General features: G+C 35.0%; 1 protein-coding gene across 3 annotated transcripts in view; it reads left to right on the top strand.

Annotated features, from left to right (window-relative positions):
* The window catches only part of KIAA1328 (KIAA1328 ortholog), a 335,333-nt gene that overhangs the window by 38,585 nt on the left and 275,092 nt on the right, over positions 1-21,656 (top strand). For all 3 annotated transcript variants that reach the window (XM_045777841.2, XM_045777840.2, XM_045777846.2), the window contains exon 5: positions 10,001-10,116. In XM_045777841.2, coding sequence (XP_045633797.2) covers positions 10,001-10,116 — 116 coding nt within the window. The remainder of the gene's footprint in view (positions 1-10,000; positions 10,117-21,656) is intronic.

The following is a 21,656-nucleotide window of genomic DNA, read 5'->3' as shown; positions in this document are numbered from 1 at the left end:
TTGGTAAACTTTCTGCCACCACATACAGTGCTTCCCCTTTCTTCAGTTTTCAGTAATATCTTTCTAAGACAGCTTTTTTCAGTTCTTTGTTGGCTGTTGGCTGGGCCTCCCTCCATTCCTTGTTTCCAGTGCCTCTCCATATGGCAGCTTACAACTTGGCAACTGGCTCCCATCAGAGTGAGCAAGAGTAATCAAGACAGAAGTCACTACCATTTGTAATCTAATCTTAGAAGTGACATCCAGTCAATTTTGAGAGTCACTAGGTCCATTCAAGGGGAAGGGATTAAACAAGGACATGAATATGACAAGACAGGGATCACTGGGACCCATTTTAGAGGCTGGTTCCTACAATAACATGTGATTTTCTTAAATTTACCTGTTCTAATATATTTTCTGTAGTTTCCTTAATGTTTTCTACATACACAATCATATTATCTCTACATAAAATTTTACCTCTTTCTTTCTAACCTGTATGCATTTTACTTTGATTTCTTACATAATTGGACTGGCTAGGAACACCAATCAATATTGGATAGAAGTGGTAATAGCTGACGTTCTTGTTTTAAGTACAGGGTTAGGGACAGAGTGTTCTTTTTTTACATCCTTGTAATAACTATAGGTTTTTATAGATGTTCCTTATTAATTTAGGGAAGTTCCTTCAGTCCCTAGATTGTAGAGATTTTTATCATGAATCAGTGGGATTTTGACAAGTACCTTTTCTGTGTTTATAGATGAACATAGAAGATTTCTCCTTTATTAACATGGTGAAATATGTCAAGTTTCAACTCTTATATAAGTCTTGCTGTCCTGGGATAAACTCATCTTCTATGTATTATCTTTTTGTATCTCTGGATTTGGATTTGCCTTGCCTATATTGTTTTTTGTTTTTGTTTTTGGATTTTTTTTCACCTTTATTTTTTAGATAGATTGGATCATAATTTTTGTTATCTATAATGTCCTTGTCAGATTTTAGTAGTAAGATTATGGCTACTTCATGAAATGAGTATACACTTGAACTAGAAGAAGTAATCAGTGAGTATTAGAATGCTAACTGTTTGGGGAATGTAAATGATCAAATAACTCACCTCTTTAAACATTATATATCATACTATCTCTTATGCTTTGTTCCTTGGAAAATGTGTTTTATTCTTAGGGTTTTAAAAACAATATGCATTTTTATCGTTTGACTGATACATTCATCAGTTGATAGACATTTGGGTTGTTTCCACTTTTTGGCTATTATGAATAATATAGCTATAAATATTTGTCCACAAGTTTTTTGTGAACATATATTTTCATTTCTCTTGAGCGTGTTAGGAGCGGAACTGCTGGGTCATATGTCAACTCTATGTTTAACATTTTGAGGAACTGCCAGACTATTTTCCAAAGTGGCTGCACCATTTTACATTCTTACCTGCAGTCTGTGAGGGTTCCAATTTCTCCATAGCTTTGCCAACATTTGCTTTTATCTATCTTTTTGATTATACCTTCCTAATGGTTTTGAAGTGGTATCTAATTGTTTTAATTTGCATTTGCTTAATGGCTAATGATGTTGAACAACTTTTCATGTCCTTCTTGGTTATTTGTGTATCTTCTTTGAAGAAGTGTGTCTATTCTGATGCTTTAAATTAGGTTGTCTTTTTAGTGTTGAGTTTCAGAGTTCTTTATATATTCCATTCAGGTCCATCATGAGATGTATTATTTGCAAAAATTTTATCCATTCTGTGCATTGTTTTTCACTTTTTTGATGGGGTCATTTGAAACACAAAAGTTTTTGGGATGCTTGGTTGGTTCAGTCAGTTAAGTGTCTGCCTTTGGCTCAGGTCATGATCCCAGGGTCCTGGGATCAAGTCCTGCACTGGGTTCCTTGATCAACGGGGAGCCTGTTTCTGCCTGTGTCTGCCGCTCCCCCTACTTGTGTGCTCATGCTCTTTCTCTCTCTCTGACAAATTAAATAAATAAAATCTTTAAAACACATACACAAAAATTTTTAATTTTGGTGAAGTCTAATTTATCTGTTTTATAGATTGTTTTTTGATGTTATACATATCTAAGAAACCATTGTCTAATCCAAGATCACAAAGATGTATGATTCTGTTTTCTTCCGGGAGTTTATAGTTTTAGCTCTTATATTTTGGTCTTTGATTCAATTAGTGTTAATTTTTTTTATGTGGTGTGAGGTAGGGGTCCAAATTTATTCTTTTGCGTATGGATAGCAAGTTGTTTCAGCACTATTTGTTGAGAAGACTGTTCTTTCTCTTTGATTTTCTTGATACCCTGGTTGAAAATTAGTGTACTGTAAATGTGAATATTTATTTATGTTCCATTGTTCTCTGTGTCTCTCTTCATGCAAGTACCACATTGTCATGATTACTATAGTTTTGTACTAAGTTTTAAAATTGGAAAGTGTGAGTCCTCCATCTTTTTCTCCTTTTTCAAGAATATTTTAGATATTTGGGTCCCTTTCATTTCCGTATTACTTTTAGAGTTCGGTCAGCTTGTCATTTTCTGCAAATAAACCATGAGATTTTGGTAGAGGTTGCGTTGAATCTGAACATCAATCCTAACAATATTAAGTCTTCCAATCATGAATATGAAATGCCTTTCCATTTAGTTAGGTCATTAATTTCTTTTGACAGTGTTTTTTTACCTTTCAGTGTACAAATCTTGCTTCTATTGAATTTATTCCTTTGTACTTAATTTTCTTGATGTAAATATTGTTTATTATATGTAAATATAATGTAAATGTTAAATATGTAAAGAATTGTTTCCTTGATTTCCTTTTGGGGTTATTTACTGCTAGTATAAATATACAATTGACTTTTGTACATTGATTTTGTATCTTGTAACCCCACTGAACTCCTTCATTCGTTTTAATAGTTTTTTAGTGAATTTCTTAGATTTTCTGTATACAAAAGCATGTCATATGCAGTAGAGATGGTTTTATTTCTTTTAGAATCCGGATGCTTTTAATTTATTTTTTCCTACTTAATTGCCGTCACGTAATCTCCAGTACAATATGAACTCAGGTGGCAAGAACAGGCCTCCTTGTCTTATTGGTGATCATGGGGGAAAGCATTTGATCTTCGCCTATTAGATATGGTATATTAGATGTGGGTTTTTCATAAGTAGCCTATTTTTAGATTGAGGAAGTTCCCTTGTCTTTCTATGTTTTTGATTTTTTTTCTTTTTTTAATCATGAATCATTGTTGGATTTTTTTTCACTTTTCCAAATCTACTTAGATGATCATGTGGTTTTTGTCCTTTGTTTTATTGATATGGTGTATTACATTAATTGATTTTTGAATGTTAAACCAACTTTTCATTCCTGGGATAAGTCCCAATTGGTCATGATATAGAATCCTTTTGTTACGATTCTGGATTCTGTTTGCTAGTATTTTTTTGAGGATTTTTGCATCTACGTTCATTTGATATTACTGTGTAGTTCTTAGAACTTTTTTGACATAGATTGTTATGTCTCTGATTTCTTAAAGTTCCTGCATTCCTTTAGACAATACTTTTAAAATAACAGCCAAATGTTACAATTTGTAAAGAGGACGTTAAGGTGATTCACCAAAATATTTTTTAATGATGATAGCTTTTTTATTTTTTACCATGTATTTACTTCTGCTTGAAAACAGAATGTTTCTTTCTCTTTGCCAAATGTCCTATGAGATCTATTTCCTTCTCTAAATCTTGCCTACTAATAAATTGATATTCAGAATTTATAAAATGTAACCAGCATACCCAGCTTCCAAACACAAGACATTAAATAGGGCAAGAAATTTATCTGGTTGACTGTAGGGTGAGGTGCAATTCTCTTTAGAATAGAGAATTGCTGCCTTGTCCTTGTCTTTCACATTAGTGTAAAAGTACCCATTCCTGGAGTATGTGGAAGAACATCAGGGTTATGTAAAGCCAGAAAATAAATCTTTTTCTAGAATGCTAGTTTTACTAGAAAATTAAGAATAGATGAGTGTGGGAAAACATTTTATATTAAAACAGAAAAGATTGTTTTATGTTGAAAAATACAAAATGTGCAGGGATGTTTAAGCAAAAAAAAAATAAGACTTCAAAGAAATTCAGTACTTTTGGCTGACCATCCAACTCTTAGGATATAAATCCTCTTTTCTTGATAAGAGTACGTTCTGTGGAAGTTTCTGAAGAAATACTCTGAGGCATTAAAGAAATGCTGAAAATTGTGATTTCTTACTTCACGAATAGGCTATTGTCCTCCTTGTAAAAAATTAACAAAACAACACTTGGAATATTATCTTGTCCAGTTTTTTTTAAGGAGATGAATTTTTTTTTCAAGTTTTTATTTAGAGTCTAGTTCGTTAACATATAGTGTAATATTGGTTTCAGGAGTAGAATTCATTGATTCATCACTTACATGCAACACCCAGTGCTCATCACAAGTGCCCTCCTTAATCCCCCACCCATTTCCCCTCCATCAACCATCAGTTTGTTCTCTATAGTTAAGAGTCTCTTATGGTTTGCTTCCCTCTGTCCTTTATTCCCACTCCCATATGTTCATCTGTTTTGTTTCTTAAATTTCACATAAGAGTGAAATTATATGGTATTTGTCTTTCTCTGACTGACTTATTTTGCTTAGCATAATACATGCTAGCTCCATCCACATCTTGCAAATGGAAAGATTTCATTTTTTGATGGCTGAGTAATATTCCATTGTGTGTGTGTGTGTGTGTGTGTGTGTGTGTGTGTGTACACACACACACACACACACACACACACACACACCACATCTTCTTTATCCATTCATCAGTCGATAGACATTTTGGGTTCTTTCCATAGTTTGGCTATTATCGATAATGCTGCTATAAATATCAGGATGCATGTGCCCCTTCAAATCAGTATTTTTGTATCCTTTGGGTAAATACCTAGTAGTACAATTGCTGGGTTGTAGGGTAATTCCATTTTTAACTTTTTGAGGAACGTCCATACTGTTTTTCAGAGTTGCCATGCCAGTTTGCATTTCCACCAACAACGTAAGAGGGTTCCCCTTTCTCCGCATCCTCACCAGCATCTTTTGTTAATTTTAGCCGTTCTGATGGGTATAAGGTGATATCTCATTGTGGTTTTGATTTACTTCCCTGATGATGAGTGATGTTGAGCATCTTTTCATGTGTCAGTTGGCCATCTGAATGTCTTTGGAAAAATGTCTATGTTTTTTGCCCATTTGTTAACTGGGTTATTTGTTTTTGGGGTGTTGAATTTGCTAAGTTCTTTATAGATTTTGGATACTAACCATTTATCAGATATGTCATTTGCAAATATCTTATCCCATTCCGTGGGCTGCGTTTTAGTTTTATTGATTGTTTCATTTGCTATAGAGAAACGTTTTATCTTGATAAAGTCCCAATAGTTCATTTTTGCATTTGTTTCCCTTGCCTCTGGAGATGTGTCCAGTAAGAAGTTGCTATGGCCAATGTCAGAGAGGCTGCTGCCTGTGTTCTTCTCTAGGATTTTGTTGGTTTCCTGTCTCACATTTAGGTCTTTCATCCATTTTTAATTTATTTTTGTGTATAGTGTAAGAAAGTAGTCCAGTTACATTCTTCTGCATGGTGCTGTCCAGTTTTTCCAACACCATTTGTTGAAGAGACTCTTTTTTCCATTGTATATTCTTTCCTGCTTTGTCAAAGATTAGTTGACCCTGCAATTGTGGGCCCATTTCTGGGTTTTCCATTCTGTTCCATTGATCTATGTGTCTGTTTTTGTGCCGTACCATACTGTCTTGATGACAATAGCTTCAGCAGTCAGACAACAAAAAGAAATAAAAGGCATCCAATTGGCAAGAAAGAAGTAAAACTGTCACTGTTTGGAGATGACATGATACTCTATGTAGAAAACCCAAAAGACCATCAAAAATTTGCTAGAACTGATACACAAATTTAATAAAGTTGCAGGATACAAAATCAACATACTGAAATCTGTTGCATTTCTATACACTAAAAATGGAGAGGCAGAAAGAGACATCATGAAATTGGTACCATTTACAATTGAACCAAAAACCATAGGATACCTAGGAATAAACCTAACCAAAGAGGTAAAAGATCTACACTCTGAAAACCATAGAATACTTAGGAAAGAAATTGAGGATGACACAAAGAAATGGGAAAAAGTTCTATACTCATAGATTGGAAGAGCAAACATTGTTAAAATGTCTATACTAACCAAAGCAATCTACACATTTAATTCAATCCCTATCAAAATACCACCAGCATTTTTCACAAACAATCCTAAAATTTGTATGGAACCACAAAAGACCTTAAATAGCCAAAGCAATCTTAAAAAAGAAAAAGAGGGAGCATCACAATTCTGGACTTCAAGTTATATTACAAAGTTGACAGTTTTAACTTTTTAATCTTGTTGGTCAAGTATTTCCCTTCCCCATGTTTAGATTCTCATTTTCTTAATTAACTAATTTCTTTTCTCCACATGAGATAATGGATTAGGTCTTCTTATGTTACTTTGTGGTATGAGAATGCTTTGATGAAAAAGGTAGATCATGATACCATTTACTTTCTTGTACATGTACCTGAAGGGAAATATTATTGAATATGAATTTAAAAAGAAGACAGATTTCAGAGTAGATATCAAATCTGGGGGCTGTTTTATTGGCAACTCCTCTGCATTTAAAGGTTGTATTAATGTATGTGTTCATATTAAGTAGGCTAATAGGCCGCAAAGAAGCCATACATATCGTTAGATGGGCCTGTAGAAGAAGTGTTGCCCTTGGTGGTTAAGTTTATAGCCTTCCAGGGTATAACAGTTGCTAAAGAGTAGTTTAATCATAGCGGCATAACAGAAAAGATTAAAACAAAAAAGCCCTTTATAAATAGTGTAGCAACAAATTTTTCAAACATATTCCAGAAACTAAATTTAGAAGAGTAGAGTGCCTTAAGTTTTGGGAAAAGCTCATTGTAGACTCTGGCATTATGAGATATATCTGTAAGCATTTCTGCCCTCAATGATCCTCAGAGTTTTGGTGGATCTCCTTCAGGCCCAACAAAGGGAGTAAGTGAATGTTGGTGAATACCTATATGTTTTAACCTGGCAGGCTCTAGAGAGAATTTCTGTGTTTAGTTTAATGTTAAAGTAGACTTGACGTTCTACCTTTTTTTTTTTTTAATTACTGTTTTTCTGACCCTGGCACATTGCTTGCTGACAAAACAATCTTTGGGCCATTCCTTATATTTATAGGGACCCTTATGAGTAGTTTTAAAATGATAGAGAGCCATTGTTATGTTCCTTTCGGATACCCTGTAACTGACTAAAGTTACTTTGATTATTTTTTTCTATAGCAGGCATTCAGTAAATGTTTGTTTTAAAGATTTTATTTATTTGAGAGAGAAAGTGTGCACATGCACGCATGCCAGCAATACCAGTGGTGGTTGAGGGGGGGGAGAGGGAGAAACAGACGCCCCGCTGAGCAGAGAGCCTGACAGGGGCTGGATCCCAGGACTCTGGGATCATGACCTTAGCTGAAGACAGACACTTAACTGACTAAGCCACCCAGGTTCCCCTTCAGTAAATATTTTTATTTATTTTTATTGTTTTAAAGATTTTTTTTTTGTTTGTTTATTTGACAGAGAGACAGACAGTGAGAGAGGGAACACAAGCAGGGGGAGTGGGAGAGGAAGCAGGCTCCCAGTGGAGGAGCCTGATGTGGAGCTCAATCCCAGGACTCTGGGATCACGCCCTGAGCCACAGGCAGATGCTTAATGACTGAGCCACCCAATAAATATTTTTAAATAAATAAATGAAAATAAATGTTTTCTTATCTACTTAGAGATTTTACTTATCTTACAGTCTTATCTTTAAGATTTCATCAGTCTAAGCAGGGAGAGATTTTGTTACATATTTTCTCACCTTGACACTGTTCCTTCTCTCCTTACAATATATAGCATCACTTATTTCATCTTAATTTTTTTTAAGTTTATTAATTGTTTTTAGTAATCTCTACACCCAAGGTGGGGCTCGAACTCCAGACCCTGAGATCAAGAGTTGCTTGCTCTTCTGACTTAGCCAGCCAGGTGCCCCTCATCTTTATTTTATGCATAATCCTACATATTTGTCACTTATGTTATGCCAAATTTTGCATCTTCATGCTTTTTAGTATTTCTCTTATCTAGTTTCTGTCTCATCCTATGGCTGTAGCTTTTGCCTAGATTATAGTATTGTATGCCTTGCACCTTGACCAAATGTTTGAGACCTTCTTTCTTATTCCTTTACAAATGCTCTCCATATTTATAAAGGACGTATATACAGTATTAGGATATTTATAGCATAGTGAAGGAAATTATAGAACTTTAGCTGAAGAGAATTTTAAAAATTGTCTAGTCTAGCTTTTTACTTCATGAGTGAGAATAATGATGCTTAGAGAAATAAGCAGTTTTCCAATGTCCCCGTGTGTACATGGTTTTCCACTTTTGCACTTTGGGGGTTTACTTGATTTGGAACAGTATCTTGGCAAAGGTGTTTCAGAAGCAGGCTGACAGATTGAAGATTTGGATGGTAGAAAATAATTCATGATTCAGATGTTTGACAATTATAGAAAAATTGAGAGGCAGCAGGAATTATGTTGAAAGGTAGGGCAAGTATGCTTGAGAGTAATGGCAACAAAGGGGAAGGCATTGGAAAGTGATGACAGCAGTGCAGGCAGGATAACCTGAGACCAGGGGATAAATTGTCCTCATGTGTCTATTTGTTTAGTTGTGTGGATTCCTTGTACTTGTTTTCAGTTTTAGAGTTTACCCTCTTAAAAGGAAGGGCCTGAGTCCCATTCATGTGCCCAGTAGTATGCTAAACATAAATAATAGGGGTTGGCGAGATGGTTTTAATGTCATGATGAGCAAAAAGACATAAACCTCTTTTTTGAACACTATTGTGTGCCATGCACTTTCATGTAAATTATTTCAAAGACAAGATGCAATCAATTCAAACATTCAGAAATCCAATTTTCATTCTGTTACCTCATTGATTTCAAGTATCTCCACCAGAAGGCTAGCAACAAAGGAAAGGCTGTGGAGTTCATGTTATTCAGAAATTGCTCTGGTAGAGCAGGGGTCTGGAAGATTCAGGAGCTCAAAGGAGTCCCTCTGAATTTCCTTTACACATACTGCTGTGTGATCTTGTAGTATAAACGTTATACTCTCTTTGGAGGCATAAGCACCAGTAACAGAAAAATTCAGGGCTAACATCTCTACGCACAGAATAACATGAGAATTAGGGTTGTTATTTTAAGAAAAGTTTTAATGTTCTTGTTTAATTGGGGTTTTTAAGCCAGTTTTTCCCCTGTGCTCTTATCAGAAACCACGTCTTTTTGATAGAATTGAGTTGGAATACTTTTCAGAGTTAAACTTTAAAGATACAGATTTTTTTTGGTCAGTGTTTTTTAACTCTTTGTAGTTCTTTTTGGACTAAGAATAGTTGTAATGAAAACCTTTTTTTTATGTTAATGCCATCCTTTTATTCTAGTCTCATTACTTATATGCTACTGAGGAATGCAGGGTATCAGTACCAAGGAAAAGAGTAAAATTGCCTATGCATATTTAATGAACTATGTAAGAGAGATATAGATTATTTCATTGACAGAATTTAAATAAAAAATATGAAAAAGATTCAAATAAAAATAAGTTGTCTCCGTTTTGATAAGAAATGAAACTGTGTTTTCAAAGTTGGATATTTTTCTGTCTTGGGTTACTATTGGGAATTTATATTCTATGTAGGACTTTCCATATTTAAGATACTTTTGATGATTGGGAACATTTTTGATATAAAAATCATGTTCATATTTAATTGTAAAGGTATGCCAGATTGCCTTATGGAATGGTTAATTTTTTTTAAAAAGCTAAGCATAGATTATTCCTGAAGAAATCAGCACACCTCTGGAAGAAATCTAGTTTTGGTGAACAATAGCTCTAGGCGCATATTTTCTTATTCTCATAGGCATTTTCTTCTCATTTTTGTATTTCAGAGTAAGTGAGGAAAAGGAAGTGACAGAAGAACGATTCCGAGCTGAGCAGGAATCATTTGAGAAGAAGATCAGGCAGTTGGAAGAACAGAATGATCTGATCATCAAAGAAAGGGAAGATATCCTTTTTGAAAGTCCTCTTTTTTAATGTGCAGGAAGCTTGACTCTTTCATGAAGCAAATGTAAACTCTAGAGAAATAATTGTTCTAATTTATAACAGGGAATAAATCTGCATGGGCTGCCATTTTTAGGCAATCAGAACGACACTTAACAGCATGTGCTGTTGCTTCCTTTGTGCTTGATACGGCCATCCAGCTGTTCTGCCGCTGTTATACTGCGGAGCACATATTTATCAACTAAAAAAGACAATAAGAAATTTGGGCATTAAAATGTAGTGTTGGAACATCAGTAAATTCTGTTCCACTACTCTAATTGAGCCTGAAACCTCTTTGTGTTTGGCATTCTTTCTAGCTAAAGCTTTGACAGCCCTAAGGAATTCTACTCTGAAATCATAAAAATTAAAAAATCCATTGTAATTTGTAGATGTTATAATTGATAAGTGTTTACACTGCAGCATAATACCACCAAAATTCTCATGGAGGTGAAGACTATTGGGTTTAGAACTAGAGAGAGAGGGGTGTGTGGGAGTGTGTGTGTGTGTGTGTGTGTGTGTGTGTAATATATATTGCATTATTTGTAAGAAAATAAAATAAAAACTGGTATTTTAACTTAAGAATTGTACGTTGAGGGGGGCGCCTGGGTGGCACAGCGGTTAAGCGTCTGCCTTCGGCTCAGGGCGTGATCCCGGCGTTATGGGATCGAGCCCCACATCAGGCTCCTTGGCTATGAGCCTGCTTCTTCCTCTCCCACTCCCCCTGCTTGTGTTCCCTCTCTCACTGGCTGTCTCTATCTCTGTCGAATAAATAAAATCTTAAAAAAAAAAAAAAAAGAATTGTACGTTAAGGGATATGCGAGTTAAAATAAGCATATTTCTGAAGTTTCTTTTAACTGGGCTACTTATCTTTTCATGTTTTTGCAGTGGTATTGATATAAAATAGAAGTGACCGTCCCTAAAGTTAGGGTGATGGATTGGCCAGCTAAACTAGTATATGAATACTTGAAGGAATCAATGCCCTTATTGTCAATATCATCATTAACTTGATCATTAATAATTATTTCAAAGGTCCTTCAAGTGTTAAAAATGATCATACATGGACAGTAACTATACCCTTGTGAATACCAGGGAAATAGAAACATAAAGGTAAATTAACTCACTTGGGAAAAAGCATAAAAATGTAACTGTAAAAAATGAGTTCTGAATTTCTTTTTTTTCAAAAAGTGGGAATACACAATTGGAAATTAATATAATCAGAATTTTCAGATTTGATTTGCTGAGTAGAACATTTGTAAAGTTTATTTCCCCACAATTCTAAAGGTGTACTTTCTCAATTATTTCTTTTCTATAACTTTTAGCATTTGAATAATCATCCTGGGTCTTCTCTTTTCTTTGTCTTCATTGACTTTATTGTAGTAGGCTGTCAACTCTCAGACCCTCTTTTGTGATTTTCTTCCTGCTGCTTTTCTCTCTCCGGGTTAAAGTAGTGCTGTTTAGTCAGAAGTCACAACAAAGTGCTCAGCCACTTCAGGTTCTTCACTTGTCACAAGGAATAGTGACTCGGACTTCCAAGAAAAGGTAGATTAGGAATATTTTTGTGTGTAACAAAAATTCTCATTTTACAGCATCTGTTTTTTCCCGTGTAACAGCTCTGGAGATACGTGGCCTCTGGCCTTGCTTCAGTGGCTTCAAGTTTTCAGCACTGGATCTCCACAGTTCTCTTTGCTTGTTCTAAAGGCTGCAAATTTTCAGGTTGCCGAATGGTTTCTCTAAGTCCAGGTATCATCTTTGCCCTAAAATAGGGAGAAAGGGGGAGGAAGGAGTTCTGGCAGTTGTGACTCAGTCTCCTTTTTTAAAAATGTGCCATCTTTCTCAGGGCACTCCCCGCCCCACTCCCTATATCCCCCCTCCCGCAACCCCAGCCTCCAGCAGTGTTTCATGAGATATTTATTGTTCTATATTTTACTACATGGCCATGCTAAGGTGCAAGAAGGGCTGAGAAAGTAGGCATTTACCTTGTCCAATTTATAGAGTGAAAGGCAGCAAGGGAGAAGGGGATTGGTAATGAAGTCAGCCTCCAACTCTATCTGATAGCAGAAGTAGGGGAAATGGAAACCTGTTTTTATGTGAGGGGGAGGAGGAGATGATGCCTTGGCCTTCCTGAGACCAAAAAAAAAAAAAAATAGTATTATGTCCAGTGGAATTGGGGTAAAGTGGGGAAATAAAGTGTGAAAGGGAGGTAGAAGACATGTTTGAAAGCCTTATTATGTTAAGGCCTTATTTATCTGGTAATGTGCTTAGCCAAAACGTGTAGCTTTTGGCCTATTTATCTGGTAATGTGCTTAGCCAAAACGTGTAGCTATCTGGGAAAGTTAAATCTAATTTTGGTGGACTATTACATTTAGTCCCTAAAGTCTCCCTAATAGAGAAGGGAAGTCAAGATTAATGGATTTAGTGCTGAAGTGTAAATTCAACATGGCTATGAATGGTTTCCTTTGTCATCCTAAGTGCCAAGATACCCCAGGTGATTGTAGTAGCACAGTTTTTCCAGTGACTTAATTTGGGGATCAGCAAGCTACTGCCAGCGGCTAAATCCAGCCACACCCATTCATTCACATGTTATCTGTGGTTGCTTTTGCACTGCAGCTGCTACTGAGTAGTTGCAACAAAGACCCTGTGGCCTGCGTAGCCTAAAATATTTACTTCTGGCTCTCTACAGAAAAGTTTACTGACCCCTGATTTGTCTTAGACGCTATAAAAGAAAGGAAAAGGCGTGTCAATAAAGTCAAAGACTTAGACATATGTCACAGTTGGAACTGTTTTACATACAATATGAAAGGATTTGACTTGAACATTTATTGTCATTGTGAATGAAAATGGCTGTAAATGTGAGACCATAATCAAAAATTGAAATGGTTTAGTTAATATAATTCATTTAAGATTTTTTTGAATCACCAAAACATAGGTGGTATTTGTGGAACTGTGGAAGAAGGGAGAGAGTAAGATATGATTTAAAAACAGTGACACCCATGGTTTTTATTCCAATTAGATTGTTCAGGTACGAATCTTTACTAGCATAAACCTGTCAAAGGTTAATATAGATGATTTTACAGTACATAAAACCCTATAAAACTTAGAAACATAAAACAAGGTTATAATTTAAAACAATATAATTTTAACTACAGATACATTTACCTATCTCATATGAAAGATTCAGACTCATATACATGAAATCAGAATTTTAGATCATTTTACAGTCTGTTTCTATGTGAGGAAGTATATGAGTTCTGATTTTTGGAATTTTAAAGATGTATGTTAAATTTATGTTTTTTTTGTTTTAAAAGTTCTAATAACTTGATTTATTGCTCTATACGAACACAGACCAGTCCCTTGGTGAAAAAGAGAAAAGATATTTTATGTGTTTGGATTTGGACTAGGCTTTTGAAGATTTCTTCTTAACAGTGAACAGAGAATTTATTACTAAAACAAAAATTCTTGTAATTTTCAGTCTTTGAACAAAGCTTATTTCCTGAGAACTTAACTATGTTAATGAATATGCCACTCACCACGTAAAGCAGTCTGATGAACCTAGTAGATTTTTGCCTACCTAAATGAGTATGAAAGGAGGGATAAATCTGAAACTTAGAAATATGTCCAATAGGAATCATTTTGAAGCATATTATCAGGTAATAGTTTAAGACACAGAGAATATAGCCGTTAGAAATGTTGATTAATGTTTGAGCTAATTGTATTTTCAGAACATATGTTTCAGGTCAGGATGATATCAAAAACTTACAGAAGAAAAGTAAAGTAATGTTAGCTGTTTTAGCTGGCAGAGCGAGGGAAGTAATAGAGAAGAAAGTACAGTGGCTTTAGAGACAAAATCCTGTTTTAGTGCTGGTAAGCTGTCTAATCTTGAAAAGCTAGTGTCTAACTTTGAAAAACTAATGAACTTAGTTCTGAGTCTCTCTTTTCTTCTACAATATGTGGATAGCTAATACTGCCTTCTCATTTCTTTGCCTTTCTTCATTGGGGCTCTGATAGCTTTCATCAGCTTATACAAGTGCCTAGGCAGTTTCGAGGCCTATTGGGAGAGTGAAAGTGATCTGCTCTCTGCTTTATCTTCTAATTTCTGTGCAAGACGTAATTTCTCTGTGCCGCTTACACCTGTTGGGTCCTCATTGAAAAGAAACCAGGTCTGACTTTCCTCTCCCAGAAACTGGACTGACAGAAATTTTTTTCTCTTCCTGGTCTGTTCCCATTTTTTTTCTCACATTGGGACTTAGTAAATTGAAGAGGTCTTTAGAGGTACTTATAGCTCAGATCCTTGAGCCCATTGCCTGGGTGATCATTTTAGAATCGTTGCTCTAGGAAGAAAGAATTTTAAAGAAACTAAACTTAACCTTTTTGAGGAATGTTTTAAAATGATCCAAAGGTCTCAGGATGTGTGTGCTGTAAGTAGACTAGAGAAAATTCACAAGAATTTTATCTAATTATGTAAAAAGAAATCACTGGTTTGAATAACAGAGATGTTCAAAGCTTCCTATTTAAATATACATCTCTACTACAGGAGGCAGACTAGCATGGTCTGCTGTTGGACTTTTCCAAGAATAGGAACCACACTGTAGGAAGCTCTATCATAGATCTGGGTGCAGTGCGGTTGGGTGGGTAGGAAGGGTGGGGAAGGATAGTTGAAATAAGTTTCATGAGAAAGGAAATAAGTTTCAAGAGAAAGGTTAAATTTCTCCTTCCTAATTAATTTTTCTGGCCCATCATAAGAGAAGGCAGGAGATTCTCTAGTCTTGGAAATAGTTTTGGGAGAATTAGAATTCTAACCTTCTTAAAATGAAGATTAGCAGAGGAGGGGGTGTTTTGGTGTTTGACAGTGTGGTATACCAATGTAGCAAAGTATGTTGCCAAGCACTTATCAGCTCTGATGAATCTTGGCCTTTTTGTTTTCAATAAATATTGGGTTTTTGTTGTTTATGTTTATAAATTGAATTCTGTGGTGACAGAATATATTTCCTACACTTGGATAAAGTCAGTTTACTCAATTTAACAAGCCCTAGACAATATAGTTCTAATCTATTACCTCTAAGGCTGTGGCAGTTGTACTTCTTGAGACCATTTTATTTGCTCGGTGATGGTGTATAACTTAGGCAGGTTTTGGACCATTATTATTGTATACTACCCTGAAACGTCATTTCAAATCATAATAACAGATTAAATAACTCTTTCCATTTGTATTATAGAGAAATAAGCATGCCTAACGAAAGAACTAATTATTACTATTATTGTTGTTGCCTAAACTGCTCTTAAGGATTATTTTGTTCTCTTAAAAATACTTGGATGTTAATGCTAACTATAGAGAGGGATTGAGGATAAATGTTTGCAGAAAATAAAAAAATTATAAAATTGTATCCATATACTTAATTTCATTCCAGTAAGCCTTCAGGGTTAAGTTACTCTGTGGTAGTGCATTGTATTTACAACTTTACTTGTCTGGAACTCATCCAAGAATAAAAATAAAAAGCACTCCTCTCGGCCCCTATGTATGCACTTTTCTTGTACGAGAATTCCTGAAGCTGTCATATGGGTAATATAAACTCATTATCTGGTGTCTAGTTTATAAATCCAGTGCAGATTAGAAGCAGAAAATTAGAAGTAAGGTTTAGAGCTACAGTGAAAATATTTAAGCTGACAGGGGACTTCACAGGAAAACTATTAAAAACTGCATAAGTATTGAAAATGCAAGCAGTCTAGAATTCTGCCCACCTAGATATATCTCAAGGCCTTCATGTAATAAATGTGGTGCAGTAGTTACCATTCATAGTGATAATTCTGAGGCATTGAAATAATGTTAAATTGTTTTTATCCCCCATTACTTCCTAGTACTTCTAATACTTCTTTTATTTTAGTAGGACATCTTGCATCTGTATGTTGGTTTTCTATTTACAGAGCACTTTCACGTATACTTTTTACTTTCTATTTTATTATTTTCTTTAAAGATTTTATTTGTTTGAATGAGCGGGGGGAGGGACAGGGACAAGGAGACTCCCATGTTCAGTGCAGAGCCCGAGGCAGGGCTCGATCTCACCACCCTGTAATCATGGCCTGAGCCGAAATCAAGAGTTGGATGCTCAACCCACTGAGCCACCCAGGTGCCCAGCACATGTACTTTTTAATCTTCACAATAACACAGTGAAGTGAGGCAGATACTAAAGATACTGGTCTGGAGAGGTGACTGAAACAGCCCATTGCAGTTAAGAGTGAAAGCTTTTGACACCAAGTGGCTTTCCATTATACCAAATTATTTCTGCAGCAGTGAATGATACAAATCTCAGTAAGTCTTGCTTTTCTAGCTTGCTTTATAGTTTAAGCACGATTTAATGAAAGTTGGTTATATTACACAGTGCTTTTGTATTCAAAATTGGTTAAAATTTTTTTTTGGTGTTCAACCTAAGTTATCCAGAAATCCGGACATGTAGAATGTTCCTGAGATTTTCTTGTGTTTTGGCTTTTTCATTCAGTCACCAAGCCTTTATCATTTCCCTCTGAAATTCTGAGCCCACTGTTTTTTGCTGTTTTCTTGGGCACTTTCCTGCATTCTGCCATTACACTGTGGTATCCTTTTGTCACTGTCTCCTTCTCCACTGTCCTTCGACCCATTTCATTTTCATCACTGCTGTCAGGTTAATCTTTCTTAAGTACTATTTTTATTACATCACTTGGCTTTTTAATCCCTTTCCATGGCTTCTTATGGCCCAAAGTATCAAATGCATATTCTTAATTTTGATATTTAAACGCTCAGTTACTGATATCACATAGCATATGTGACCTTCATTTTTATGCCTCCCTTGTGTGGTCCCTACATATGAGGTAGGAAAGATTTATTGGTTTTTCCTGCTTAGTACAGTTTATTTCTATTTCTTTGTCATTGCTCCTTTTACTAATTTTCTAATTTTCTTCTTCAGTACCTCTTTAAGACATGTTCTCTGATAATTTTTTTTATAGTACTTGGCTTTTAGAATTCTTCAAGAATTCATACCTATACTAACTGCCCTAACTTGTGTTTCTTATGGTTCTTTGAGCAACTGCAGTGTTCTTGCAACAGTACTGGGTTTTTAATAACAAAGCTATATTAGAGTCTTAGATCAGCTACTCTGTACCTTTGTGGCTTTATACAAGTCATTGAATGCAGGAGCATTTCACTGGTATTTTAGGGGAATAAGCCAGTTTGCAATGGCTTTAAGTCTAAGACTCAAGTCTGAGTAGGGGTAAGAAAGTAAAAGCTGTGAAGAAAGGGAGATGTTGTCTAGCCAAAGGGGTATCAATATTTGAAGGAATGTTTTTTAGTTTGTTTTAAGGCTGGAAGAGAGTTTTGAACATATTTACATGTTACATGTGCCAACCAGTGATTAAAGTCTGCTTTCTATCTTATAGTACCGTCTCTGATTTTCAGTTCCTCTGTGAAAATGAAACAAATCTTAAATTCTGATAAATTTATCCAACTGTTAAATTTACGTGCTTTGGAATACTGAAATATGGGATCGTGCTTTTCAATCTCTTTGCCCTCTATTCTGGGTTTAGCAAGGTTCATTTGTTTGTTTATGTATGCATTTGTTATTTTAGTATTTGCTGTGGACTGAATTGTGTCCCTCCAACATTCCTTTGTTTAAAGTCCCCTCAATGTGACTGTCTGGAGAGAGGTTTTTAGGAGGTAATTAAGTTTAAACGAGGTCATAAGGGTCAGGCCCTAATCCAGTAGGACTGTGGCCTTGTAAGAAGAGGAGGTGAGATCTCTCTCTCTCTCTCCATCCCTTCCCCCCAACACCGCGCCCCCCGCCCCCCAGCCTTGCACCTTATGAGGACACAGTGAGGTGGTCAGAAAGAGAGTTCTCACCGGAAACCAAACCGTGCAGGACTTTGTTGTTGGACTTGCCAGACTCTAGAACTGTGAGAAAATAAAGTTCTATTGTTTAAGCCTCTTAGTCTGTGGTACTTTGTAATGGCAGCCTGAGCAGATTTAGATAGTATTTAACATGTACTTAGTTCTTTGGTATTTTTATTCTTTATTCTAAGTGTAAGGTGAAAAAGTGTTGCAGTGTATCTGTACAAGGGTAGTGTTTCTAAACATTATTGTGTTTTCAGATATTATTTCTAATCATTTTCCTTTATTTTTCATTCTCCTGGTTGGGCATTAATGCACTTTGAATAATTGTTTTTAAAATATTATTTTGTATTATTTTTTGTGAGATTTGCTTTTAGGGATTTCTCCACCTTCTTAATGTCTAAAATCCTTTTAAAATCTGTGGTGTGTACCCATTTTATAATAAAACAAACAGCTTTACTTCCCAAGTTTGATTTTGATAGTGTTTTTATTTCTTTGGCTTGTTGAAGGCTCCGGATGTGGAGCCTTAGCACCCCCAGAGTGTTGCTTTATAGTAACACTGGGATTCAAGTAGATGTGTGTTGGGCCTTCTAAAATGGCCCTCTTGAGGCTAGGGATTCATTTTTTTTTGATGCCCAAGGGTAAATAAGCTCAGCCGACTGAAATGAAAAAAAAATTGATTTTGTACATCTCTTTAATTAAAAAAGTTTTTTCAATGATAGTTCTGCACTGGCTAAACAGTACTAAATCTATTTAACATCAGTGTAAAACATCATTTTAACGTTTTAAAATTACTTTGGAAAGTTTCAGTAGTTCTTGCGTGAAAAACTAGACCTTCAGTAAATCAATCTCATAATAATTATTGTTCAGGGGAGTTCATTATTTTGTTTAGTCTTTTACATTACTGATCTTTAAAGGGCTATTCTGACGTAATCTCTTCAGCTAAATCCATTTGCCATATCACAGCTTGTAATTGCCTTAGATTTGAAGAATGTAATTAATGACTTTATTATTAAGCAGTAGCAAATTTGTCTTAGTGTTCTTAACGTTAGTATGGCCTAATCATTTAAACATTCACAAATGTGAATTCACATTTGGTAATATCCACTCTTCAGTTAGAGACTTATATAATAACATTTCCTTTTTTATTTTCATAGTTATACTGACTCTGCATTTCCAAGCTCTAAATTTTCAGAAGCAGTAAAACTAATTATTGTATAGTCATGTAATGATCAGAAGTTAACTGAATATCTGAAATAATTCTCCCTATAGATAGATGGTAAGGATTGATCCCTTATCTTTTGTTAAATCAGAGATCCCAATTTATTGAGTGGTTTTCTTAAATCCTGGAGAAATAGTCCTTTGTGTCAATACCATCTTAAGCAGTCCTTGAATTTCTAAATAAATGTAGCCTAGAAAATCCAAATATCTAAAGATAATATTTGTTGTATTTCTGTTGGTCAGTTTTTCAAATAGTTGTTAGGATGTGTGTATTTTATTTTGGGACCATACCTATAAGACCTTTTTCCACACAAAAGCTGATAAACACAGGAAAAATGGCAAGAGGCAAAAGAGTAAACAGGAGATGAAACTAACAGAAAAAAAGGTTAGAAATAGTAAGTGCCCTAGTGAGAAATTTGCACTAGAGAAAGTTTGACAATAGAAAAGAGAGCCTATATGCTATGGTGACTGAACAGCTACTAGTCTAATGCAGGGAAAAGTTGCCAAATGCCTCTGTCTCAGGATAATACCCCCAAGGTATCAGGGTTAAAAGCATAAGGATGAGTTAAGCAGTCTAGACGCTAAGGAAATGAGAGGAAGTTTTAGTTTGAATGTAAGTGTAATCATTGAGCGGTATCACAGCGTTTATATCTTCGTATAGTATTATATAGTAATTTGAGACAGCAGAGAAGTGCTTTATGCTGCTAAGGCAGCTTTTTTATCCTTAAAAATTATATGAAAAGTCCTTTTTGTAAACTTTCAGTTAATCAGAGACTGGAAGTCTCAAATATGACTTATCTCAATGTGTATATCAAAAACACTCTAGCCCTGGAATCATAAAACTTGAAATCTTGACTTAATTTTACCTTAAACTAGGTGCTTTTACCTTGGATAAACCTCTACAAGTCTTAATTTCAACATGTTAATAATATCTGAACTATTCATCACATAAGGTGATCTAATGAGCTAAAATATGCAGTTTTTTTCAAAACTGTAAATGTTCTATAAAAATTTAAGGTCTACAAAAATATTTCCTTGCCCTGAAGAAGTTTACAACATACAAAGTGGATATAAAGCCATAGTTGATAAATCTTGCAAATATTTTATTTCAGATGCTATTTGAAGATTTGTTTTTCCTTTTGGAGTTGTCCTTTAGACTTCTGTTGCCCAGAGAATAGCTAGATTTCTAATTTTTGAAGAGACTATATATTTTTTTGAAGCAAAATGTTTTTGGCTATATGAGGTAACATTCTTTAAAAATTTTAAAGCATTTTTAAGAAAGCTAATTGCCAAGAGCAATCAGTTAGGAATTGCTAAGGAATCTCCAAGGCATAGAAGGGATCTCAAGGAAAATAATGCAGAAACAAAGCCGAAAAGGCTAAGAGTGGGTGGAGCATACTTAAGGATATCTTATGAGTCTATGTCAGGATTAAACTTTTTGTGTGTGTATATCAAGAAATGCCAAAGTAACAGTAATCAAAACAAGATACATATTTATTTATTTTCCATGTAAAAGAACATCTGAGTTTTGGCAATTTTAGGCAGGTACACTGACTCCATAGGTTTTAGGGAGCCACACTTTTTTAACTTGGTGTTCCACACTTCAGCACTCAGGTGCACATTCTAGTTAGCAGGAGGGAGTCTGCTAATTTTGAAAAGTTTGTTCAATTTAGTTTTAACTTCAATTTATACTTGTTGGATTTAGAAATATAATTGATTTTTGTGTATTGATTTTATTTTTTGACCTTGCTAAATTGTCACTTGTTTATCATTGTTTTACAGATTCCTTAGGATTTTATAATCAGATATGGCATCTGCAAATAAAAACAATTTTAGTTCTTTCTCATCTTTATGCCTTTTATTTCTTTTTCTTGCTTTATTGCAGTACCTCTAGTTAGGTATTGAATAGAAGTGATGATAGAACATCCTTGCCTTGTTTTCTATCTTAGGGGGAAATATGTATTTTATCCTTAAGATTGATATTAGCTATAGGTTTTTTAATAGGTGCCTTTTACCACACTGAGGAATTTTTGTTTTCTTCCTAGTTTGCTAAGAAGTTTTGTTTTGGTTTATTTTTAGTTGTAAATGGGCTTTGATTATTCATAGCACTTGGCCGTCAATTATATATTTATTTATTGTCTAGTTCCCTCCTGGGACATCATTTCTGTCTTATGCACTATTACACACTGGAATCTACTATAGTGCCTAGTATTCAGTATGTACTCAAAAAATAATGGGTACTGAATGGATTGTAATGCCTGAGTCACTCTGTCAGACTCTTGGGAGAAAACTAACACTTTATTGCTGGAGCTGCTTGATCATAGCACTCTACCACCACCTGGTGATACTATATCTAAATTGTAGTAAAAGCTTCTTGGGAGATGAATAAACATATGAGAGCTAAAACTGCAAATGTTTGGACTGATAGGACT

The sequence above is a fragment of the Ursus americanus genome, chromosome 19 (assembly GCF_024610735.1).
Source record: "Ursus americanus isolate L20-20 chromosome 19, mUrsAme1.1.p, whole genome shotgun sequence".
Taxonomy (NCBI): Eukaryota; Metazoa; Chordata; class Mammalia; order Carnivora; family Ursidae; genus Ursus; species Ursus americanus.
This window is presented reverse-complemented; position numbering and strand designations above follow the sequence as displayed.